At 37.2% G+C, this 25,813-nt stretch overlaps 4 protein-coding genes across 9 annotated transcripts; 2 read left to right on the plus strand and 2 right to left on the minus strand.

The window, feature by feature from the left end:
* Nucleotides 1–2,088, minus strand: LOC116019107 (UNC93-like protein 1). Its single transcript, XM_031259201.1, has 2 exons — nt 829–2,088; nt 1–513 (listed from the first exon to the last, which is right to left on the minus strand). Exons 1-2 carry the CDS (start codon nt 1,995–1,997, stop codon nt 273–275), a joined length of 1,410 nt encoding a protein of 469 aa, XP_031115061.1. The 5' UTR covers nt 1,998–2,088; the 3' UTR covers nt 1–272.
* An 11,830-nt stretch (nt 2,089–13,918) lies between these two features.
* LOC116020954 (uncharacterized protein At5g43822-like) lies at nt 13,919–18,182 on the minus strand. 3 transcript variants are annotated; one of them, XM_031261532.1, is made up of 8 exons: nt 17,830–18,182; nt 16,757–16,939; nt 16,191–16,349; nt 15,972–16,090; nt 15,486–15,665; nt 15,010–15,066; nt 14,838–14,905; nt 13,919–14,357 (listed from the first exon to the last, which is right to left on the minus strand). In XM_031261532.1, exons 3-8 carry the CDS (start codon nt 16,320–16,322, stop codon nt 14,314–14,316), a joined length of 600 nt encoding a protein of 199 aa, XP_031117392.1. In that variant the 5' UTR covers nt 16,323–16,349; nt 16,757–16,939; nt 17,830–18,182; the 3' UTR covers nt 13,919–14,313. The 3 variants fall into 3 exon arrangements, with proteins under 3 accessions (XP_031117392.1, XP_031117390.1, XP_031117391.1); XM_031261530.1 differs by having other exon boundaries at nt 16,191–16,354; XM_031261531.1 differs by having other exon boundaries at nt 16,191–16,354; nt 16,757–16,943.
* On the plus strand, nt 18,161–24,122 carry LOC116020953 (pathogenesis-related thaumatin-like protein 3.5). 4 transcript variants are annotated; one of them, XM_031261526.1, is made up of 7 exons: nt 18,169–18,300; nt 19,008–19,082; nt 20,387–20,651; nt 20,802–21,388; nt 21,466–22,724; nt 22,798–23,053; nt 23,635–24,122. In XM_031261526.1, exons 5-7 carry the CDS (start codon nt 22,196–22,198, stop codon nt 23,951–23,953), a joined length of 1,104 nt encoding a protein of 367 aa, XP_031117386.1. In that variant the 5' UTR covers nt 18,169–18,300; nt 19,008–19,082; nt 20,387–20,651; nt 20,802–21,388; nt 21,466–22,195; the 3' UTR covers nt 23,954–24,122. The 4 variants fall into 4 exon arrangements, with proteins under 4 accessions (XP_031117387.1, XP_031117386.1, XP_031117385.1 ...); XM_031261527.1 differs by having other exon boundaries at nt 18,161–18,270; nt 20,802–22,724; XM_031261525.1 differs by lacking the exon at nt 20,802–21,388.
* LOC116020487 lies at nt 19,077–19,514 on the plus strand. The gene has a single exon (XM_031260960.1). It carries the CDS (start codon nt 19,077–19,079, stop codon nt 19,512–19,514), a length of 438 nt encoding a protein of 145 aa, XP_031116820.1.
* Nucleotides 24,123–25,813: the final 1,691 nt, after the last annotated feature.

Below are 25,813 nucleotides of genomic sequence, written 5' to 3' on the forward strand. Positions count from 1 at the left end.
TGTACTAATCAAGAAAAGACATTTGATTGTGACATGTTATAAATAGCAATGGACATGAAACAGAACCAAAAAAGACAAACCAATTGAGTTAACAGCAAACAAAATTCCACACAAGCAAACATGACCTTCAACAACATGATATTCAACAAGCATATATACAACTTTGTATTTATCACTTGAAAGCTACGGCTGCGTGGCCGAAACGCAGTCATAATTAATTTGGGAGTATTGTAAACCGTAAATGTGCAACCTTCCTATTAACTTACAAATCACTATGGGACGGGATTAGACGAAGCCGACATAAAACCATCATCCTTGGACACTCCTCCCTCCTCAACCTTTTTGTAATCATCTTTTACAGCTAATAAAACCAGAAGAGCCAATAGAGGATAACTTATTGTTGTGAGTCCCCAGTTCACAATCAACTGTGTGAGGAAAGGCACTTTTCTGGCATCAATTTGCCAAGCAACAGCTCCCCCTGCACTCTGCACTCCCTTGTAGAAACCATTGTACCTGAAACATAAAATTTTCTCAGAATTCATGCTAACAATAGTACAATACTACAATTTTTTTTTGTGACGAGGGAAAAGTGCCGCCGGTGCCCGAGACTGTACACTAAGTAAACCCGCCTTCTGACCTAGCTCGTAAAGGGAACCAACCTAGGTTGTCTGGTTTAAACCAAGAAGACCAATAGACAGCTATCAAATAAAACTAGCCCTAGTTTCTCTTGTAACCTTATGGTTTGAGTAAACAGTCTGACCAACTTGGCTGGTTCAAGCAATACTACAAATTTTGTGTATGCAAATGTTGTATGATTGATTCTAGTACCTGCTAAGGATCTCAGAATCATCTGCTAAGGCTCCAATGACCCAGTACACCATACTCTGGAACATGGCATCAAGTAAGCCATAGCTGAAGTACAACACAAATCTCCCTGCAAAATCCGACCCATCCTTGAAATCCAGCTTGTTAGCAGGCAAATCATTGCGGGAATACTTAACCTGACTCGCAAGCCCTCCTGCCCAAATTGCAGTTCCAAGAATGGCAACAACTGTGATCCCCACCAATCCCCTAATCCTTCTACTCTTGAAGCTGAAATCCATTATGAACCCAATGAACACTGACCCAACCATCTGTGCCCCCCAGTAGAACACATTGTTAAACCCTCTGGTTCTCACATTAAACAACGCAGCATTCACATTGGTAAACTGATAGCTATAGAAAAAATTGCTCCCCCAAGAAGCAGGAATCAGCAATAGCATCTTCCAGTTGAGGAAGAGCTTAAGAATCTCAATGGATTCGACTCTCACGCTGGAGTATTTGATGTTAGTACACTTCGATCCATCGTCGCGAACAACGCGACTAGGGTGGAGAATTGTGAGGGAAAGAACAACGCCAATGGACATGAAGATCATGAATCCAATGTAAGTTCCATCGTTCACAGAAACCGCATCTGTGCGATGATAATTCATTATGAAGGGGATAAGCCCCCCAACCACTCCGCCCAAATTGAAAATGCTCCAGAACAGAGAGATGTAGGTTCCTTTCCGGGCCTGCGGCGGGTATGACGTCATGATCGCTCCCTGCGCCGCCCACAGAAGTCCGGCTCCGACGCCGAGAAACGCGCCGGCGACGATGGCGAAGGCCTGGTGCTTGTAGTGGTTGTAGTAGAGGAACGAGCCGGCGTAGAGGACATACGTCGAACACCCTGCGAACAGTGTGAGGTGTGGCCCTAAGATGTTGTAAATTCCGCCGCCTAACACTCCGAAGACGGAGAAAGTGGTGTATAGGGCGGTGTTGGCGTTGTTTGCGGCCGTCGGATCCACCTGGCCGCCGCCGCCCATTCCGGTTAGGGCATTGAACATCCCGGGACAGCAGAAACAGACCAGACCGATCAGTATAACCTGAACCAGAGGCGAATTGTACCTCAGAATTAACTTCCTCAGAGGCGTCTCCGGTGACTCTACGCCCTTCGTTTCATCTTTCTGCGTAGCCATGGCGGAAAAAAATTGAAGATTTGAAGGATTTTGGAGATTTTAATCCGATGAAATGGCAGTACTGAAGAGGATGGGGTTGAAACGTTGAAATGCCACCAATCTTTCATGTGGAGTATTTGTAGGCGTTAGGCAAGTAGTAAGTACCAGACAATGGTTTAATATAAAATATAAATTATTTTTTTTTTGGAAAGGAAAAATATAAATTATTTTGGAGAATTCACTATCCTATTGAAATGCCGGAATTAACAAAAACTTAGTTAAAATTATTTTAGAGTTAATACCACAAATGGTCCTCTGACTATTGAGGTAGTACTCTTTTTAGTCTTTGACTTTCAATTCGACCGCAAATGGTCCACTGACTTTCATTTTTGACCACAAATAGTCCTCTATTAAAATTTCTGTTAAATAGGTGTTAAATCTATGGGTATTATCGTCAAATTGATATATATAATGGTCATAAAATAAAAATGTTTATAACTTTTCACCAACAAGCATAATTGAAACAATTAACAAATATAAATACTCCTAAATAAAAAATAATGCACCTTATATCTCGTAATTATGAGTGAAAAATGAAGATTTAATATTAGAGCTATCTGATTTAATTTAACCAACAGATTAAAATTGAATTTTTTTTTTCAAAAACCTTGCTTCCATTATTTTCATGGTTGTTCATACATGGCCGACTAATATTTTTCACTCTTCATTAATCGATCAAACATTTTTTGGGACATAACTGAAGGCCGCCACCGTTGAATTAATATAATTAATCAATTACAAATTGCGGACATTAATCATGAATTTTTATTTAATTTGTTCATTTATGTAATTTGTCACGTCCATTTTATTTTTATATTTATTAACTTAATGTTTATTAATGTTTGAAATTAATTATGTTGTCATATAATTATAAAAAAGAAGTAATCATAATAATATTAATCAATTTAGCGATATTACCCCTAGATTTAACACCTATTTAACAGAAATTTTAACAGAGGACTATTTGTGGTCAAAAATAAAAGTCAGAGGACCATTTGTGGTCGAATTGAAAGTCGAGAACTAAAAAGAGTACTACCCCAATAGTCAGAGGACCATTTGTGGTATTAACTCATTATTTTATTAACTCACAAAAGGCGAGATCCCTAGCACTCCTATCTACAGAATAGTAAACTGATAGATCATAGTGATTTGAGTAGTCTATTATTATGTGGGAGGGCCAGTTCTCATAAGGAACCCATTATATTTGTGTAACTCACACACTACCATTATTAATGTTCAGTTATGTATAATTACTCACAATCTACCACTCATAAACGTGAGTTTATCCCTTTTTTATTGACCAAAAAAATGATGAATTCTATTTAAATCAAATTCGTTAACATATAAAATATATAATATTAAAGATTCCGTTCATATATAATAGTGTACAAATTACAAAAAAAAAAAAATCGTATCAAAACATTTACAAAAATAATACTTCACCTACTCAATAACACATATCATCAAGTTATCATCTTGATTCTTGAATCTTGGCATAGGGATAAGTGTTAAAATCGGCAGAATCATTTAATCATATGAATATTCAATAGAAAATAATGCTTTTGCCAGATTCCAACAACGATAGGTCAATAACAGCATCGCCTATGAATCCGAGGTGGGGACCTTTAATAAATAACCATGACCAAAACTCTTATAGCGATTGGCTCTCTTAGTGTGTTTTATACTATATATATATATATATAAATGCAAAATAATAATAATAATAAAATACTAGTATAAATTATTAAAAAATGCAAAAAAAATTATTTGATCAATAAATAGTAAATATTTAAGTAAAATGGGAGTTATAAGACATAGAAAATATTTTGAGTATGTAATATATGATACTTCATACAAAATATAAATATTTACGGATTATGTAAATTATTTAATGGTTATGGTTATATTTTGGACCAAGATCTATCATGAGCACTGTGAATCTTAACTCAGATTATATAACAATTAACATATTATGTATATTCCATTTATTTACCTACAGTTCATATATTATGCATATGTGATTAATATATTATGCATCTCCATGTACATATAATCCGACCATGATTCACAATGCATATGCTGGGCTTCGATGCACGATATAATTTATGTATATTATTTGTATACGTTTTTATCTTAAAGAGAATAAATAAATAAAATGAAATACATAAATTCATCCTAAACTTTGAACCAAAAATGGCAGATTAATGCTCATCTCCTCCGCATATCTCTAAATAAAATTAATTTGAAATATAAATGGTTGCATTTCTCTTCAATATCTTATGCCATTATTATATGGTCCATTTAAAAATAAAATAAAAATTTGGTATGCAAATATGGTATTCTCTAACCTTAAAATTATATTGCTGTAGAAAAAATGTTTTAGTTTCAACTTTTTACTATACCTAGAGAAACTAATAACTAGTCAACCCATATTTTCATTCAAGTAATAAAAAACTTTATAACAACAACAACAACAACAACAACAATAATAATAATAATAATAATAATAATCCACAAGCAAAAAAAAAAAAAAAACCCCATAAATTCAAGTTCTGTATTATTATTTTATGCAGAAGTATTAGTCTGAACCCTTCACGAATACGACAACAGCTTTGCAGGCCTCCCTTAAAAAAAATTATTTTGTTTTCTCTCTTTTAGTTAGTTAGTTAGTTTGTTTGTTTGTTTGTTTGTTTTTTTTTTTTTTTTTTTTAATTGTATTAGAACTAAGCTAGAACTGACAGGATGAGCTAAAAGTCTAAAACATGAACCACTGCACAACAAAAATAAAAAATAAAAACCTACGTGGCTTCGCCGTCGGAGCGTGGAGTTACGGTGATCCTCCATAACTAATTTATTGGCCGCCTGCAAAACTACTTGACTAACTAAAAGAGAGAGAGAGACAAAAAAAAAAAAAAAAAAAAAAAAAAAAAAAAAAAAAAAAANTTTTTTTTTTTTTTTTTTTTTTTTTTTTTTTTTTTTTTTTTGTCTCTCTCTCTCTTTTAGTTAGTCAAGTAGTTTTGCAGGCGGCCAATAAATTAGTTATGGAGGATCACCGTAACTCCACGCTCCGACGGCGAAGCCACGTAGGTTTTTATTTTTTATTTTTGTTGTGCAGTGGTTCATGTTTTAGACTTTTAGCTCATCCTGTCAGTTCTAGCTTAGTTCTAATACAATTTTTTTTTTTTTTTTTTTTTTTTTTTTTTTTTTTTTTTTTTTGTCTCTCTCTCTCTTTTAGTTAGTCAAGTAGTTTTGCAGGCGGCCAATAAATTAGTTATGGAGGATCACCGTAACTCCACGCTCCGACGGCGAAGCCACGTAGGTTTTTATTTTTTATTTTTGTTGTGCAGTGGTTCATGTTTTAGACTTTTAGCTCATCCTGTCAGTTCTAGCTTAGTTCTAATACAATTTGTAATCTCTTGAATTTTAATTAATGGTTTGAATATCGTTTATTTAAAAAAAGAAGAAGAAGATATAATTGTATTATTTCTTCCATTTAAAATATTTTGTAACAAAGAGAAAGATAGTGACCATATAGACTCAAAATCAAGAAATTAAAAGTCAAATTATATATATTAGGACTCTACATAATAGAGTCATACTATAAGTCTCAGTCCTAGTTTACTTATGATTCTCAGTCCTAGTTTACTTATGATTCTCTTGTATATATACTCTTGTATTCCTACAGTTATATTTTGTGAACTCTAATACAAACATAATTGTTCTCATCTGGTATCAGTAGCTAGGGTTTCGTTCTTGTTCCCATGGCTACGAATGACGGCTCTGCCTCTGAGCGGACCGTTTCAGATGTTGCTGTGAGTTCTGCGGCGCCGGCTCCCGTGTCGTCGCTCTCTTCTGCTCATCACTACATTAGCATCAAACTCAACCACCGCAATTTTTTGTTTTGGCGTACTCAGGTTCTCCCGTTTCTACGTGGCCATGATCTCATTGATCTTGTTGATGGATCGTGTCCTTGCCCGGAGGAGTTCCTCCCTGCCGTGTCTGCTGCTACCTCGTCCGTTGCTGCTGCCCGCGTTCGGAATCCGGCGTTTGTTGCGTGGTCTCGCCGTGATCAAGGGTTGCTGTCTCTCCTGGTTTCTTCGCTGTCCGAGGAGGTGCTCTCCATCGCCGTCGGCTGTAGGACATCGAAGGAGTTGTGGGATGCCATTGAGCAGTCCCTCGCTTCCGCCTCTCAATCCCGCCAACTTCACTTGCTTAGCCAACTCCATGGTCTCCGGCAAGGAGATTCGTCGACGGCGGAGTATCTCGGGCGAGCTCGGCTTATTGTTGAAGATTTAGCTCTCGCCGGCCGGAAGGTAACGCTGGAAGAACAGAACCTGTACGTGTTCCGCGGCCTTCGACCGGAGTTCAAGGGTGTCACCTCTTCGCTGGCGGTTCGAGGACATCCGGTGACGCTCCTTGAGCTTGCTGACTTGCTGGGCGCGCAAGACTTCATCGCCGGTGATGATTACGCATTGCCTGGAGGTGCTGCACCGGCGGCTTTCGCTGCTCAGGGAGGTCGGCAGTCACGTGGCGGTGGGAGAGGCCGTGGCAGAGGCTCTTCCATCCAGTGTCAAATTTGCGGTTCATTTGGTCACTCGGCTTTGTCTTGTTACAAGTTGCCTTATGTGGTTTCTCCGCAAGCGAATTTTATTCATCAGGGTGATTCGGCGAATAACGTGACTGCTCATACCTGGTTGCCTGACACTGGTGCAACACATCATGCCACACCTGATATAGCTGCCCTCTCTACATCTGAAGAATATGGTGGTAACGACACTTTACGTGTTGGTGACGGTACGCCTTTACTTATTAGTAACGTGGGTCATGCTTCTATTTCTACGCCTTCTAGGTCTCTTAAGTTGTCTCATATTTTACATGTTCCCCGTCTTTCTGCCTCTTTATTATCCGTTCAGCGCTTTGCGTCGGATAATCAGGTGTTTTTTGAGTTTCACCCTTCCTTCTTTGTTGTGAAGGATATTCGGACCAAGGCAATTCTTTTGCGGGGCAATAGTTCCGGTGGGCTCTATGCCTTGCCGGTTCCTTCTGGTTCACCTTCCGCGTTTATTTCTGCTCGTGCTTCGGCGTCTACGTGGCATGATCGTTTGGGTCATCCGCATCAGCGTGTTTTACATCGAGTCTTGGAGTCTTGTTCTGTTAGTGAGTCGAATAAAACTTCTCATACTGTGTGTTCTGCGCGTCAAATGGGTAAATCTGCACGTTTCCATTGCCACGTGTTGTCTGTTAGTTCGAATGTGCTAGATTTAGTTTATACGGACATTTGGGGCCCTGCTCCTGTACTCTCTCTGAGGGTTATCGTTATTTGTTTTATTTGTGGATGACTTTTCTCGTTATATACTTGGTATTTTCCTATGAAATTAAGTCAGATATATATTCTGTTTTTGAGCGTTTTCGATGTTTAGTTGAACGTGCCTTCAATCGTAAAATCAAAGCTGTTCAATCTGATTTAGGGGCTGAGTATAAAAAGTTACATTCTGTTTTTGTTCAGCTTGGTATTAGTCACAGGCAATCTTGTGCGTACACACACGAACAGAATGGTCGTGTGGAACGGAAGCACAGGCATGTGGTTGAAACCGGGCTAGCACTTATGGCTCGTGCCTCTGTGCCGTCTCGGTTCTGGCATTTTGCTTTTGAGGCTGCTGTTTTCCTTATTAACAAAATGCCCTCGCATACTCTCTATAACTCTAGTCCTCATGTCTTAGTGCACAGATCTCAGCCATCATATTCCTTTCTTCGTGTCTTTGGCTGTCTGTGCTATCCGCACTTACGGCCATATAATCGTCATAAACTGTCTTACAGGTCTTCTCCATGTGTCTTTCTGGGTTATCCTGATTCGTTTCGGGGTTATAGGTGCATGGACCTGCGTACTAATAAAGTTTTTGTGTGCCGTCATGTGCGGTTTGATGAAGCTGTGTTTCCTTTTGGTGCTAAGTCTGTTTTGCAGGCTCCATCAGAATCTATTGCACGACCTTGGGCTGAATCTGTTTTTCATCCTGTGGCTGATCCATCTGTGGTAGCTCCCTCGCCTCCTGCTGATGTGGCTCAGAAGAGGCCTCGTGGTCGGCCACGTGGTCGTACTGTGCGTCCCACGGAGAGGTCTCACTCCATGGCCACTAGGAGTCGGTCTGTGGCTCCGGTTGCGGGTTTGACTGTGCAAGTTTCCTCTGTTGATCCTACTTGTTATACTCAGGCAGTCAAACACTCTGAATGGAGGGAGGCAATGGATCAGGAGTTCAATGCCTTGTTGCAGAATCAGACATGGTGCTTGGTTCCTCCCACTGCGTCTATGAATATTATTGGCTGCAAGTGGGTGTTTCGCACGAAAAGGAAGGGTGATGGATCTGTTGAGCGCTACAAGGCCAGGCTCGTGGCTAAAGGGTTTAATCAGGTCCCGGGTCAAGATTTCTTTGACACTTTCAGCCCGGTGGTTAAACCTACTACAGTCAGGTTGTTGCTCTCTCTTGCTCTTTCTTCTGGTTGGCTAGTCAGGCAATTGGATGTGCATAATGCATTCCTTAATGGTAATCTTACAGAAACTGTTTACATGCGTCAGCCTCCGGGGTATGTTGATTCTCAGCACTCTGATCATGTTTGCTTGTTGAAACGCTCCCTGTATGGTTTGAAGCAGGCTCCCCGGGCTTGGTTCACTCGTTTGCACACTTTTCTGTTATCTGCTGGTTTTAATGCCTCTAAAACTGATGTTTCGTTATTTTATTATTCTCGTGGATCGGCTACTGTTTACCTGCTTGTTTATGTGGATGATATTCTTGTTATGAGAAATGAACATGGTGCATTGGAGGCTTTGCTCTCCAAGCTCTCTAGTACTTTCAAGATTAGAGATCTTGGTGAGCCTGGGTTTTTCCTTGGGATTGAAACAGTCAAGTGTGCAGATGGAGTGTTGCTTTCTCAGCGCAGGTATATGACTGACATACTTAAACGAGCTGGTATGACAGACTGCAAACCTGTGTCTACACCTACTACGACTTCAAAGACAATATCTACCTGTACAGATCCATATGATGATCCCACGCAATACCGGAGCATTGCAGGTGCACTACAGTACCTAACTATCACGAGACCAGATTTATCCTTTGCAGTTAATCTGCTTTGTCAGCACATGCATGCTCCAACCACTGCACACTGGGAACAACTGAAACGTGTGTTAAGGTATGTTAAAGGTACTATGTCTTTGGGTTTGCGATTGAGAAAGTCAAGTTTAGGTGAGCTTCATGCATTCTCGGATTCTGACTGGGCTGGTTGTCCTACGGATAGAAAGTCTACTAGTGGGCATGCTGTGTTTCTTGGAACCAATCTAGTGTCCTGGGTATGCAAGAAACAAAGGACTGTTGCTCGATCTTCTACTGAAGCAGAGTACAAGGCTCTTGCAGATGTATGTGCTGAAGTTCTGTGGATCCTCTCTTTGCTGCGAGAAATAGGTGTGACAATCTTGGAGCTACTTATATGTGTGCTAATCCTATTTTTCATGCTCGCACAAAGCATGTCGAAATTGATTATCACTTTGTGAGAGACAGAGTAGCTGCAGGAGACATTCAGGTGCACTTTATTTCTACTAAGGATCAGCTAGCTGATATTTTCACCAAGTCACTCGCAGGTCCCCGGTTCTGCTTCTTACGTGACAAGCTACAGGTTACTTCCGTACCATCCGCTTGAGGGGGAGTATTAGGACTCTACATAATAGAGTCATACTATAAGTCTCAGTCCTAGTTTACTTATGATTCTCAGTCCTAGTTTACTTATGATTCTCTTGTATATATACTCTTGTATTCCTACAGTTATATTTTGTGAACTCTAATACAAACATAATTGTTCTCATCATATATATGAATGTAAAGCATTGCACTCTAATCTCAAGATAGTTGAGAGTTTCTCATTCTTGCCTTGAAAAATCGATAAACCCTACACCTCGTAATTGTTAGCAAAATAAAAATATCAACTTACTTTAAATTAATCAACTCCAACTAGTTGAGATATGCAATGGGACAACCGTATGTATATGAATTGAAGACTATAAATGTAATGACTATAATTACAATAATAGATGTAATCCAAATTAGGAATTTCTTTTTATAGAGAGAATATAGGTTTTTTTTTTCTCCAATTATGAAAAACAATTGGTTAAACATTTGATATGATCCTTGTATTGTGAGGATGAATTGTTTTTTTTTTTTTTAGAATAAATAAAGTCAAACATTCATTTAAATACATTATTGAATATTGGCATTTTATGAATTATGGCCACATAGTCAATGGCTCAATGCTAACATCATAGTGCAGAAAATATAAAATATGGCAATATTCCGTAATGTGCCAATTCAATCATGAGGGGAAATTGCATTGTTTTGTTCAATTATTTTTTTATTTGTGATTTTAGTCTCTAATTTTTTTTATTATAATACACACTTCTAACTTTTCAAGTAAATTATAGTTTTAATATGTAAAACAATAGAACCATTAAACTATGTCAAATTTCTTATTTACAGCATGATTATTTTAATAATTTCTTATTTTTCTTCTTAAATTTATATTTGTTTTTTCATTTCAGCATTTCATATACATAACAATTACAGCATGATTATTTTAATAATTTCTTATTTTTCTTCTTAAATTTATATTTGTTTTTTCATTTCAGCATTTCATATACATAACAATTAATTGGCAACCTCATTTCTTAAAATTAATTTTAATTTCTTCAATTATGGTTTCTCGTCTATGTTTCATCCCTACACAGAATCTATTAAAATCAAATTCACTATTTTGCATATGAAATGCCAAAATTGAGGAGGGTTAAATAGAAGAAAAATACTAAATTACTAAAATATTCAAGTATTAAGTAAAACCTAATGGAATTTAACATATATGTTGCTCCAAGCTAAGTACTAAAATTGCAACTTATTTCAAATTTGAAGGAATTTACCGTAACAGTGACTAAAATGGCTAGCAAAAAATAATTGACAGACTTAAAACGTAATTTTTAATATAAAAATTTGTAGAATTTAAGAAAGATAATGCCTCTGATTTATGAAAAAATTTTGTAATTATTATTTAAATTTGTGAATGAAACCTACCTTGTAATCCTAACCAACAAAGGAATTGACCTGCTAAGAAAACCTTTGTGTTAGTTTAAAGTTGTTTTCATATTGCTTTCTAGCTGCAATAATTACTACAAAGTAGGCTAAAAATTCCCTATAGACAGTGATATTATGATGTGTTCTCAAAGACATCATCACAATTGTCGTTTTCTTCTCCAGGTTGGCCGCGTGAGGCGAAAAAAATCTTATTCAGCCGGCTTGCACGCCCGTAAGCTTATTGTGTTTTCCTATCCTAACCTCGGACACAACTAATCCACGAGAAAAGACTAAAAAGTAAAACAAAAGAATCTTCAGAGACATATAAGGCTGGCATTTGGCATAGAATAGATGCATTGGCATTTGGCAGGCATCTCTATTTTAAGATTTGGGCATCCTCGTTCTCATCTGCTCCTTTCTATGCTTGTAAATTTCCAACAAAGAAAAACAAACAACAAATTTAGGTTTGATTATGACATTGCCACATTTTAATTACTTTTAAAAAATTTTCTATTACTTTTGTGTGATTAATTTTCCGTTTTAAATTCTCAAAAAAAAAAATTTCCTTTTAAATTTTATTTCGCAAAGCTATTGTGACATGTTTAATGGCGTATACGTTTTGATAAAAATATTAACTACTCTATAAGCTTGTAAAAGAGGGTTAATATCAATAGTGAAATTGAAAATCATTATCTAAATTCTTGTACTAGCTTTGACATATGTTGCAAATTGACAATTGTCCATTTCAATCGTTTACAATTTGAACCCAAAAAGGAAAAAGGGCCCAACATATCACTTTCAATATTTTGTTCTCATCATTCATATGCCCCCTATTTACTAATTCTGTGGTGGACATAGACCAAAATGCCCCCTATTTACCAATAAACTTCTAGTTATAGATGATCAAACTATCATAACATTGTATTTTTGTTGATTTTATATTATTATTATTATTATTATTATTATTATTATTATTATTAAAATTAAAGGAAGGCATTTTCCTTCCTTGGAGCCTCCACCTACTCTATATATTTTAAACTTTTCTTTTTGCAATCTTGCTAATTTTGAAATAAGTTATTATATTCTACAATCAATCTTTACGTCCTTATTTTTACTTCTTGAAATAAGCTACCTTCAAATTTGATTTCCACGATTGCATACTTTTGTGGGTCACATTTGTCCCTTTTTAATGTGTTGTTACACAATAGTGATTTATTATGTAATGTGAAATTTAAAAGTGAGTTGAAATTGAATAGATATGAATTGGAATGAATAGTAATGAATTGCAACTATGATAATATAGCAATAGTGTCAAATTTGAAAGTGAGAGTATTGTATAGATTAGGTATAGTAGTGACTTTTTGTCCAGTAAATCAGTAATTGCAACACATAATAACATGTCAGTAATGATTTTTTGAACATGTGATAGTGATTTGAAGAGCACTTTCTTACTCAAAAAGAAAGATAAATGCTGTTAAATGTCCCTGAAGTGCAAAAACAAATTCTTATTCCAAGGCCAAACTTCACTCAAACCAAATAAAAAAATCAAGGCATAAAATAAATATACCATATCGTGCCAAAATTCTGTTCTTTTCCACTTGTTAAACAAGGCAAAAACCTAACCCCTAAAGTATATGATTTTGATCATCATGGGGGCTGGCTCTGGATTCAACTCTGCCAATAATTTCACCATTTCTCTGTTGAGCAATAGAAAACCAAGGCCAAGATCAAGAAGATTCAATTCCACTATAGAGCTAAAAATATACATTTTGTTAGAAGCTTTATAGAATTGAAGAACCATTCTAAACGCAAAGCTAGTATTCTAATAGCTCACTAAAAAAGAGTTTTTAAAGAACTCACTATATGAAGGGATTTCAATTCAAACATTTCACCAGCAAGCAAAACTATAAATTTCATCGCTCGGTATCATTCCCAAATCCCAACTAATCCAAGTACGGGTCTGAGCATCATCATCCATAGTAGCTGTTTTATGTGTTCCTAAGTCTGCCATCTTCTCAGCCAGGTTTACTGGATAAGTACAAGAAGGGCCACGGCTGAAATTTCTGTTCCTTTGACAAATAAGCAAAGAAAAAAAAAGTTGATTTGACAAATGAATAGTAAAGAAGAAACATGGCAGGTAAAATGGGACAAACGGAGTACTATGGAAATCATCTCAACTAATGAATAGTAGCAACCACAGGATATCTTTGGACAAAATAGCAGGTAACATCTTTAAATAGAACAAGCTCAAGTATGTTTAACATGGGACACTTCCCTACACTGATAACCATGCAATTATGCAAATTGCAGCTCAACATTCAGGGATGAATACCAATAAATAGGAGCAGCCAACTAGGGTTGGCAGCTAGGCCAAATAAAAAACATCAACCATTTCTTACCTGCAGGCCTTGAAAAGAATGAAATAATGGGGCTACCAAACTCTCCAAAGTTTGTGAGAATGCTATCTTTGATGGTTTTTGTTGAATTGAGTGACTATAATTGGATCACCTGCCACAAGATCTTTATTTGGATCAAAGGACAATTCCATCACCACATATCTGTTATTAAAACCCCCCACCGTGATACACAATGGTGAGGATGTAAACTTGATGTTTCAATTTACCTTTTAATTTAAAAAGAAATTAAAAGAAGGCATTGGCAAACATCTAAGAAAAAGAATCCTCAGACACCTATTTCATATCAAACACCCAATCTCTAATTGGGTTGTCATACGGCACTTGCATAATAGGATTTCTTCATCGGATTTCAGCACACAAATTACCATTCTAAAGCCAACAACTTGATAATCATATTGTATATGTGATTCATAATTAGATGTTAATAGTGTATTATACAAATAAAATAATTTTTTGATCATCCCAATCAAATGTAATTTGTGGCCTGCCACAGAAAATCACATCCTACAAAGAAGGGGAATACGATAGGTAAGTATATGCTGAACCGCAAATATGCCAGAAAGGGGGTTTTGCAATTCTCATGGTCGATATATATTTCCATTCCTTGTTGGTAGCCATGTTAAAGTTCTCTGCTCTACAACTGAGTCTCTATAAATCTCCCAAGGCTGTTCACATTGTAATCCTCAATCACTTTTTGTAAGGTCATTCACCTCGTGCCAATTTCAAGATTTTTACCACCCTCTCAAGTTGTGGGCATCAACAGATGTCTTCAGCAAAAATGATGTCAAATATAAATTGCACTACAAAAAGAAAGGGGCAATTATTAACTTTTCGAAGGCTACATTAAATTTGTTGAAGGATTTATATGGCTTCACACATCCATACCATGCATCATTCAAATAATCAACCAGCAAGTACAACTATACCGTCTATACAAAATGTACCATGGTGCAATTCAGTAATTGTGAAAAGTGTATATCCTTCAATCAATTGCATTTCATATTTTTCTTTACAATTTAGTACATCAATGGCTTATGATGGGATATTATAGTTTCCAGTAAGGTTATCTAATAGAAATTGATGCTTAAGATATTGGTATGAACTATGAATGTATGATGATAAAGCCACACTACAACTAACATGTTAGATGAAAAGTTTATTTTACAAAAAACCGACTTCAAGAAAGTTCAAATGGTTAGAAAATACATGGCAAACTGACAAAGGACTACTAAAATAGTTTTCATATTATTCTGTTGACCTCCTTGAGATTTTATACACACCTTCCTCTTTAGGGATGTTAGGCTGATCTACCAAAAGCTGCTGGAGGACACTTAAATCATCAGTAACACTGCAAGTAAGTTAAGCACCAATAAGTTCATAACCTTAAAAATAGAATATGGATACTTTGAAAGGATAAAAGTGTAACACAATGTTTTCTGAAAAATAGAAAACCTAGGTTTCAATGCAAGTGTTGAAGTTGCTGATACCAGAGACAATTTAAGACGGTACCTGAAACAACATAAAAATATTACTTTTACGAGTTCCAAAAAAATTTAATAATTGAATCATTAGAAACAAACTTTGAACATAAAAATGGTATATATATATATATATATATAGTCTGATGCAGTGTGACCAGCTATTACCCCAATATATGGACACTAGCATTGCTATTAATTAAGGAATAAAGCACAAAACTGATTCCTGATTTTATGCATAAAACCAAAATATTACTAAGAATTTAAGAAAAGAACAAGTATAGCAGAATCAACAAAATCAGAAGGGGGTAGGCGGCAGTACAAAAGATAACTTGGCAGCTAATAAAATGCTCAAACATGTACACGATTGATGATTTTGAAGCACATAAACACACAAACAAATAACCTATATATGGAGCATAAAGCTTGGTTCCAAGAAAGCTTGCTTACTCTGATTGGTGCATCTCACTAAGAATAGTTAGCCCATCTAAGCAATCTGCAAGGCTTGGTTTGATGCCAATTCGTTGCTGCAACTGTTTCACAGTTGGTTGAGCTGACCCGCCTTTTAATTGCTGTCTACTATCACGAACAATCTTCTCAAATGATAAAACAATGGAATGAAATCCTTCCCTAGATGCCATGACCATTCAAAGAGAAAAATCAGTTCCCAATTTAAAGAACAACTTAAAATGTCCATGGTGTAATTTGTAATGCCCATGAAAGCCATAACAATACGCCATAACAAATGAAGAAAAACCTCTAACTGCATCCTCTCTTAACATGGAAATGCAAATATTTGAAAAGGCAGAAAACAAGGAAAAAAAATTGTTAGTAGAATATAGAGAATAAACAAATAAGATTGAATTTCTGTTTAACTTCAAGAAAATTTTTGAGAACTGACACAAAGAAGAAAGTAGAGGAAATGGAGGTGCATACAAAGTCTTATTCATAGAAAGCAGAATAGTTTGCAGAGAATTCAACTGTTTAGCCAAAACAGCATCTTCAATACCTTGAATACATTTCAAGGCACCATAGTTTTTTGAACCTTGAATCACCTAAACAAAAAAAAACAAAAACAAAAAAAACAAAAAAAAAAACACAATAATAAAAGTGAAGCAATTTAACTTTTTATTGAAAATTAAGAATTAAAGAGACCTGCAATCTCTGGATGATGGAGGAAGCGTTAGCGAATTGGGAAAGCAGTCTAGTGTGAAGCTCCTCCCACCTATCAATCTCATCCTCCACTTTTCTGAATCTTTGTTGGTATTTCTTAACTGCTGATTCCATAGTCAAGCTTTAGAGCTGATTAGAAGTCTAATCTACAGGAATCAGATAAGGGTTAGGCAGGTAGGATCATTTTACCTAGGGGTGTAACTAGCACGGACCCAAGTGCGAATGGTCCCTCAAAGCTCAGCTTGAGGCCTGGCTCAAGCTCGATTGAGCTCTATTTTTTATTCTACTAGAATCAATTTTTTTTTTTTTGAATTTTTACTATAATACAGTATTATGCTTAATTTGTGTCAAAAAAAAAAAGAGAAATTAATTGTAAATTTTACAATTTCATCTTTTATAATTCTCAATATGGTAGTATATTGTACAAAAAATGTTCACAATCCAACTTTTTTTAATCAAGCAGAGCTTCGAGTCAATAACACCCGTAGTTCTCCTGCGTTCAGGAAAATGAAAAGATGGAGTAAGAGTGAGCTGTCCCGAGTTCGTACCTGGGAGAATTCGCTACTTCGAACTTTGCAGAGCGGGCTAACCCGAATTCCCTTCAAAAGCACTTCAGCACTAACTTGATTGTTCACTCGAGCTTTATAAATAAACCTCGTGCCATCCCCTAAGCGCAACGCTTCACCGGAGCAAATCAATTTCCCGTCGATGGTGTCGCTCCAAACCCACGACTAGCTTTCCACAAAGTTATCATACAATATTAAAAATCCAAACACTAAACAAAAATGATAAAATTTAATAATCAAACTAAGAAAAACTATAATAAGCTAGTCGTGGGTTTGGCGTTCGAATTTTCTTAGTTTGAACACATTATCAAAACATTGTATTTAGATTGTTCAAATACAAAATACAAAATACATTATAAATTACAATACAATATTTATGATGAACTACGGGATAGTACTTCTCTACTCTCTCTCATATTTTCTCAACCATAAAGATAAACACCCTTTTTTCTCCAAATACCAAGTGCAGAAAACATTTTAAAAAAGATTATTAACACTGTACAGAAACACTACATGATAAAGTAACTACAACTACAGATGGAAAAGAATAAATCCGCATCCTAATTTTGATCAAAATGCTAGATGCAGATTGTTCAAAGAAAATCATAAGCCATTAAAGCTCAAGTCTCTCCCTTTTCTTAATTGTATATTTCACCAAACTGCATTAAGTGGCTCAGAACAGGCTGGAAATTATTTTTGGAATCCACAACAGGCTGCATTATTACTCACACACATCAACTACCATAAGTTTGGAATCCTAATACAGACAATATGAAGGGATAAATGTATACGAACACAGACAATACTTTGGAATCCTAATTTCGTACTGAATTCGTATCACACATGAACTAACACAGAGTTACAGTCTTACAGAATGCACTAATACAGACAATATACATACAAATACAATAGGAAAATACATTTAAAAAAAAAAAGGTTGAAGATTGAAAATTTAGGGAATTAGGGATTTATCAATCATCATTTTTATGGAGTTAGCCATTAGGGCAAACTAATTAAGAGAATAAAGTTGAAGAATAATGAAGATTGGTTCGAACCTGAGGCTGTAAATCTATAATGGTGGACGAATGGTGAACGGACGAAGACACGGAGGCACGGAGGAGAATAGCCGGACGACGGTCGTCGGTGGAGGCGTGGAGTAATGTGCCGCGAATCTGCAAATCTCCGATGAAGAGTTCTGATGGAGTGATGGATATGCTGGCTGGGCGTGGAGGCAGTAGCTGAGGATATACATATACATATATACAGCCTCAAAACGTCGTCGTTTTGGGGCTGCATAATTTTTGCCAGTGGGGCCCCCATGGCAGGTCCGCTCTTGTCCTTACTTCTCACTCTATAAATACTGCCTTCTCCCCCTTTCCTCTCGCCATTTTTTTGCTTCACTGTAGGCGTGGCGCACAGAGAGTTAGAGAGGAGGGAGGAGGAGGCTAGAGAGAGAGAGCGATAAGGCGGTACTCGCCACTCGGAGAGCTACGCAGGTCGGTCGTCTCGTCTCGTCTTTCCGCTGTGTATGTTCTTTCTCGGGTCTCTTCCGTGTCAAGATTTTCTCTTTTCTCTCTCTCCCTATCTCTCTTTTATAATCACTGTTCTTCGTATTCATGATATGTTAAATTCCATAATTCCAATAGTGATTGATTAGGGGAAAAAGGGGGTTTCCTTTTTCGTTTCTTTTATTTAATATTATGTTTAGCTGAAATTGTATATAGCATAACCTAGGACGCAGATATATTGTCGTTTTTTACGTTGAATTCGCTTTGGAAGTCAATGTTGTGTACAGGTTTAGCCAAATAAGGTAATTGTTTAGTAATATTATTGACGAAACTATTTTTATTCCATGAATGTAAGGAGATAGATTTGTGCATATTACTTATCCTCTTGTAATTTAGATGGAGATATACAGTGTAATTGTTCAAAGATGATATCTTTGCCATAATATGGCTCGATCTCTGCGCTTTCCAATTAAGTGCTGCATTATGGATGCTATTTAGCCTGGTTAGCTGTTTTTGTTATCATGATCTGGTAGACTAACACATTTCTTGAGATAGCTCGTTCTATATGTTGGGTAAGCTGCATTTTTTTGTTAGCTGAAGCTTGATTGGCAAAGTACTGCTTGGTTCCCAATTTGATAAAATGTAGACTTCCTAACATCCGTAGTGATAGAGCATTGGTCCTTCCAGCATATGTTGATGGTTTCTCGTATTGTGGTGCTCTACAGACGTCAAGTGCTGGGCAGCTAGGTTGTGGGACTCATCCGAAAACTCGCACTTGAAGATTCACTGAAGCAATGGAGGTATTTGGCAAATCTATGGTAGCCGTGCCTACAAATGTTATTTTTCTGTCGAGTATTCTTGGCCAAGATGGGCCAAACCCTGTTCACAAGTGCGATTGGAAATGTGAAAACGAACATGTGTGTGGGAACATGTACAGATGCAGACTAACTGGGCTGACCCACATTTGTGACAAAAACTGTAATCAGAGAATTTTGTATGACAATCATAGCTCCCTCTGCAGGGTGAGCAAGCAGATTTTTCCATTTACGCCCGCTGAAGAGCAGGCTGTGAAAGGTATACGGAGGAAGTTTGATGCTGATAGTTCACCCTCTGACAGCTGCGCTTTTAAGCGCAGGCGGGATGCAACCTTCCATCCATCACCGTTTGAGAGATCTTTCTCCGCTGTTAGTCCCATATGTAGCCAAGTTGGAGATGGAATGGACATGAGCTAGATGTTAACTGGTTATTCTATTTTGCTTTTTAGTATGCTCTCATGAGACAATAATGGAGAACGCTTTTATAAGACCATCTATATATGGCAGGCTAGATTGTCTTGCCAAGTCTGTAGGAAGTACTTCCATAACTTACTAGGTGATTTAACTCTATTATGTAGCTGGACTTATTATTATCACATTTGAGCTCCTTTAGTGCAACATTAAAACTCAAATCTCTGACGAAGTAGCTCGGTATTTTCCGCTCGATGCATGATACAGCCATTTGATTTTGTCGGTCGATTGCAGATCTTCGTTCATTGTATTTTCAAGTTTTGGTGTTATCGCTTGACCGAGCTTTCTTATTTTGTATTGATCAGCAGCATCTCACAAATTCCTTTGTGAGACATCACTTATTCTTTGAAGTGCCTTGCCTTGACTCATTTGCTTTACTTGTATCAATACTACAGAGTTACAGAGTATTACTATTTCTAGAAGCCTTAATGTGACAGGATGATAGATGGAAATATTGACACTGTTGGTTGCCTCATTTTACAGAAATTTTCCATTTCAATTAGAGTTCATTTCTTTATTGAGTTTGTATAAGCTAACCTGATCTTTATTTCTTTGACTTTCTGTGCTTTACAGGTTTAGGTAATAATAAGCTGAGCTCATTTCTGGTTCTTTGTTGTTTAGTTTTTTATGTGTTATTTTTGTGATTTACCAGTTATATATGTGGTGCCTAAAATAATGTTGTTTTTGCAGGAATTGAAGGGTTTACAATTGGGAGAGTTGATATATAACTTCATATATATTGATTTGCTTTAATTAGAAGTTTATTTATGAATATGGCAATGAGTTTTTGATTATTATTGTGTTTTTTCTTTATGCAGGATAAATATTTCCCAATGAAATAGTGTTCCTTTGGAAACTCGGAATTCCCAATTCCCATAAGTTGAGGCATCATCGTCAAAGGCAGACCATGATCACCTCAAACATAGTTCTCCACTGTCGCACACGTGTTATCAATAAACTTGTGAAAGCTAAACCCTAAACTGTTGTTCAGTGACGTGTGTAAACAGATGCCCTGCTACTGACTAAACATCGTAATTACCATCTGCAACTACCAGATTGTCAAGATCTTCAAGTTTTTCCAAGGTATTCTCGGTCCTGCTTTTAGTAGTACACATTAAGTGCTACAGTTACAATCAATGTTGTAAAAATCACGCCTAGGCACGGCGCCTAGACTACCTAGCCGGCCGAATAACCCCCCCCAAAAAAAAAAAAAAAAACGCTATGTGGTTTCAGATGCCCAGCGAGCAGCGAGACGGATGGACCAGAGACTCCAGCAGCCCTGCCTCCACCTCCACCATTAATTTGCTGCTCACCAGTCACCACCAAGAACTGACAACAGAAGCTGCTGTGGGAGCCATGCAGCCCCGAAATTGTTTCCCAGAAGCTGCCATGCTTGGTTCAGATCTGCTCGCCGAAGGAATTGTTGCCGCAGCCCTCTTCACCACGAGAAGGAGCAGATCGACGCCGAGCTGTGGCGACGGCGGCGAGAAGACAAGGCAGCAGCTCCTTCCAGCGGCGAAGCAGCAGTCTCCTCTTGGCCTTGAACCTCCGTCTCTCTCCTCGACCAGCAGCGATGGTGGTAGGCGACGGCGGTGGAGGGCGAGCTAGCTGGGCAGAGCGGCGGCGATGGGAAGGGCTCCGGCGAGGTTCCTCTCCTCTCCCCCTCCGTTTGGCGACACAGCGTGACCAGCAGCAAGGAAATGGTTGAGATCTGCTCGCGTTGGTTGACTTGGTTCAGATCTGCTTGCGTTGTATCTAATTATCTAGTATCTACTGCCGGCACCCTAGGCTCTAGGCGCCTAGCGATTTTTTCAACATTGGTCAGAGTTCCAGATGTTTTGTTCTAACAGTGATCTCACCTTTTGCAATTTCATCTGATAAGTTCCCACTTTTGCAGCGACTCCAGAAACACAATTGCTGGAATAAACATATACCTTCTCCAATCTCATGAAAGTGCAGGGATTGCCATCAGCAGCAATTCTGATCGTGATCTCGCATTTTGCAATTTCTTCTGATCAGTTCCCACTTTGCAGCAACTCTAGAAGAAATTTGTTGGAATCTCAACATATACCTCCAGAATCTCAGGATAGAGCAGACATTCTTGTGCTTTTAGTGAATTAGTGGTAATCCAATTACTAGATTTATTGCTCTAGAGCTTTACAAAGTTTTTACTCCTGTAATTTGCAATCACATTCTATGAAGTTGCATTGAGTGTTGGCAACTAAAATGGGTTTGATCTTTCCTTGTGATTCTCATTTTTCTTTGTAATCAAGAAATGAGATATTTTATGGTACATAGTATTCTCTTTGAAGTTGCATTCTATATATATGATTGATGTTGTCCTTTGCCCATGTACATAGAAAACTGATTTACTTTCGAGAACAGTGAAATTTCACAATTTTGCTTTCAATCAAGATATGATCCATGAAGAGGGTAAAGAAAGGAATTTCTTCTTGTTGAGGCCACCCAAGATAAAAGGACAAAGAAACCCTAAACCAAAACTGTGATATTGCGGCTGATGATGAATTTCTTAAAGCAATTTAACGTCATGGATTTTGGTATCTCCTATGTTGAAATTAAGTTGAAGCCCTCTTCTTCAATGAAAAATATTGACAGGTTACAAATATATGGTTTTCCCAGGGTTCATACTCCTGTTGATCAGAAACCAGAATACTATGATAACATCCTGGAAAACATGTCTCATTTCATTGCTTTTCTCAACATTCTTTTCATACTCTTCTGAATGCACATTCACCATTACTAACAATTGTCCATATACAATATGGCCCGGCACGCTAGCCGGTTCAGGAACGCCTCAACTTTCCACAACCGGATTTCAGTTGAATTCCGGCCAGACTGCCAGGATTTCTTGTGTTCCGGGGTGGTCCGGCCGCATTTGGGGCAGGACCGGTTGTACCTTTGATGCATACGGCGTTGGCTCGTGTGAAACCGGGGACTGTGGCGGAAAGCTCGAATGCGCCGGCATCGGCGCCACTCCACCGGCTTCGCTCTTCGAGATTACCCTCGGCAAGGGAAACCTGAAAGACTTCTACGATGTCAGCATAGTCGATGGCTACAACTTGCCCATTGTCGCGGCTCCGCTAGGGGTATATGGACAATGCAATGCCACTGGATGCATTTCTAATCTCAACTATGGTATGTTCGGTCTATTTGTCGTGTACTAACAGTTTAATCTTTTAGTTAAAACGAAACAATTCTGGCCTGGCAGGTTGTCCCAAGGAACTTCAAGTGGTTGGTGGAGAGGGCGGGGACGTGATTGCGTGCAAGAGCGCGTGTGAGGCGTTTGGATTGGACCAATATTGCTGCAGCGGAGAGTTTGCGAATCCATCGACTTGTCAGCCATCGTTCTATTCCAGCATCTTCAAGAGAGCTTGTCCCAGGGCTTATAGCTATGCTTTTGATGATGGAACCAGCACCTTTACCTGCAAGGCTTATGAATATCAAATCATCTTTTGCCCCAAGAAGTAAGACAACCTCTACTCCGTCTGACAAAAGTTTAAGATTTTAGAACAATTCGGTCAAGTTGGTTAGACATTTAACTTGATAATAATTATAAAGTTACAAGTTCGACTTTTAGTTATAGTGGCCCATTGACCTTCCTGATTTGAGGTGATCAGCTATGAGAACCTAAGTTGGTTTATCTCTCAATCAGATTTTTCTAACATGGCAAGTGATATTGCTGTCAATAATATTAAGTATAATTACATACTATTGACACTTGATAATACTCAATATAACTAAATGTAATCTATATGATTATATGACATTATGATAACTCTAAAAAAGTTAACATTTGTGTGAGACTGTCTTATGGATCACGATTTTTTAATTTTTTTATTAATGAGTCATATTTTTGATTAATGGGTCATATCTTTGATCTCATTATTAATTAAAGATCTGATCCCTCTCACAAATTGAGACCAGTGATACAGCCTCAAACAAGTTTTTACCCCTTAAAATGTGTCAAAAGTTTGCAATCTACATTTCTTTTGGTTTTTTGCCCTAAAATTAATCAATTTACTCATATACCATGACCAATTAATAGGGGTAACAGTGCAACGAGACCTCCTCCTCCTCCAACTTATGGTGGTGCTCCTCCGCCGCCTCCTCCATCGTATGGCGGTGCTCTTCCTCCACCTCCTCCGTCTTACGGTGGTGCTCCTCCGCCTCCTCCTCCATTGTATGGTGGTGGTCTTCCTCCGCCTCCTCCGTCTTATGGTGGTGTGGTTATTATGCCTCCGCCCACTGAAGAAGAAAGCAGAAATGGGAAGTATGAAGGAGGGATGGTGTCATCTTCATCAAAGACTCTGCCCTTCCCGGCATTGATTGTCATCTTTATTTTCAGTCTGGTTTTGCAATCATAGGCTTGGCAATAATGGTTATAACAATTGGGTTCATGCAATCAAGATGTTCATGAATATATAAAATAAATAAATAAACTTGATACTCTCCGCCCACTAATGATTTCATGGAGCGCCATACAATTTTAAGACTATGTACTTCGCATAGTTTAAATGTATTACTTTTTAAGTATTTTCATGTTATGTTCGTTTCGAACAACTTCAACTCAATTTTTCTAACTAGATCTCAAGTCTCAATTCATTTCTAATTTTGTAATTTCTTTAAATTCTTAATTACGAAAAGCTTAAAGTCAAAGTTAAAGTCAGATATAACAAGACACCTTAAATTGGAACCACCTTGATGCGTTCACATATATAGGTTGAACCCAAGGATTAATTGAGTGTGACATTGTAGTCTTTTAAGAAATAAACTTTATGGAGATGGAAAGAAATAAACTTTAATTTGAAGCAAAAGGGAGGCAAGCGTTGAAATGGCAAAATCCATGTAACTGAGCCCAAGTCTAGGGATGTCAATGGNGGGGGGGGGGGAGGGGGGGGGGGGGGGGGGGGGGGGGCGGGGAATGGGGTCCCCGTCCCCGTCCCCGAAATCCCTCCCCATTCCCCGTCCCCGCGGGAATTTTTTTAAATTGTGTAAATTTAAAAAAAAAACTAATATTATAAAAAAAAACAAAAAAAACTAAGCATTGATCCTTAAACAAAGTCCAAATTCAACCTACATAAATCAATAAAATTAAAATATCCAAACTCTAAAATTACTATAAATATTCAAAGTTTCAAACTTTCAAACAAAAATACATAATCATAAAATATCCAAACACTTTAAATTGTTTCAAACTCCTTCAAAGTCCAAAGTCCAAATATAAGTACATAACAAAACAAATGAACTTCTAGGATTTTAACTTTTAATTTCTTATATACTTGGTATATAAATAATATATAATATAATATATAATATAATATAATAATATACGGGGAATCGGGGAAGGGGCGGGGAACGGGGATCGGGGTCAGGGTCGGGGCGGGGATCGATTTTCCCCGTCGGGGGCAGGTTGAATTGCCATCCCTAAGCCCAACTCCAAGGGGCCGTTTGTTTTTTGTAATTTCCACATAATTAAAATCTTGAGAAAACAATTATAGAGAATATGCGTGATAGGAATTAATTTATTGAAAATAATAATAATAATTGATTCATTTAAATTTTCATTAAAAAAATTCTTTAGATGATTACTTCAAACTTAAAATGTCAATAGGGTGTTCCCGATGGCAGTGATGTAAAGTCTTCTAACGTAACTCTAATTTGCACATATTTGGTATTCTGCGGACAGTTCAATTGGTCAACTTGTTGGTTTGATAACCACAAGATTCCAAACTTGATTTTTAACGGGAGTGACATATTAACATTCTCAATTTGAGCCGGTGAACTATGGACACTAGAATTACAAGATAGACTTTATCTTTAACATACCTTCAAATAATAACTAGGCACTTTGATTTCTAAAAAATAAAAAATAAAAAAATAAAAAAATAAAAAAAACTAGGCACTTTTTTTTATAAATCAAAGATAACATATAACAACTTTAGGCAATGTACCTGAATTTAGTAAGCAATATACCAACCAAATTTCCGAATTGAGCAAGCNGGGGCGGGGAATGGGGTCCCCGTCCCCGTCCCCGAAATCCCTCCCCATTCCCCGTCCCCGCGGGAATTTTTTTAAATTGTGTAAATTTAAAAAAAAAACTAATATTATAAAAAAAAACAAAAAAAACTAAGCATTGATCCTTAAACAAAGTCCAAATTCAACCTACATAAATCAATAAAATTAAAATATCCAAACTCTAAAATTACTATAAATATTCAAAGTTT

Source organism: Ipomoea triloba, chromosome 5, assembly GCF_003576645.1.
Source record: "Ipomoea triloba cultivar NCNSP0323 chromosome 5, ASM357664v1".
NCBI classification, from domain to species: Eukaryota; Viridiplantae; Streptophyta; class Magnoliopsida; order Solanales; family Convolvulaceae; genus Ipomoea; species Ipomoea triloba.

Excerpts from the sequence above, each read along its gene's own strand:
- LOC116019107 (XM_031259201.1), bottom strand. The coding sequence starts at position 1,997 with ATGGCTACGCAGAAAGATGAAACGAAGGGCGTAGAGTCACCGGAGACG. Across the intron at positions 514-828 it reads GATTCTGAGATCCTTAGCAG|GTACAATGGTTTCTACAAGG; the intron begins GTACTAGAATCA and ends TTTATGTTTCAG.
- LOC116020953 (XM_031261527.1), top strand. The coding sequence starts at position 22,196 with ATGGTTTTCCCAGGGTTCATACTCCTGTTGATCAGAAACCAGAATACT. Across the intron at positions 22,725-22,797 it reads CATTTCTAATCTCAACTATG|GTTGTCCCAAGGAACTTCAA; the intron begins GTATGTTCGGTC and ends CTGGCCTGGCAG. Across the intron at positions 23,054-23,634 it reads ATCATCTTTTGCCCCAAGAA|GGGTAACAGTGCAACGAGAC; the intron begins GTAAGACAACCT and ends ACCAATTAATAG.
- LOC116020487 (XM_031260960.1), top strand. The coding sequence starts at position 19,077 with ATGGAGGTATTTGGCAAATCTATGGTAGCCGTGCCTACAAATGTTATT.
- LOC116020954 (XM_031261532.1), bottom strand. The coding sequence starts at position 16,322 with ATGGAATCAGCAGTTAAGAAATACCAACAAAGATTCAGAAAAGTGGAG. Across the intron at positions 16,091-16,190 it reads CCATCATCCAGAGATTGCAG|GTGATTCAAGGTTCAAAAAA; the intron begins GTCTCTTTAATT and ends TTTTTTGTTTAG. Across the intron at positions 15,067-15,485 it reads AGTGAGATGCACCAATCAGA|GTACCGTCTTAAATTGTCTC; the intron begins GTAAGCAAGCTT and ends ATGTTGTTTCAG.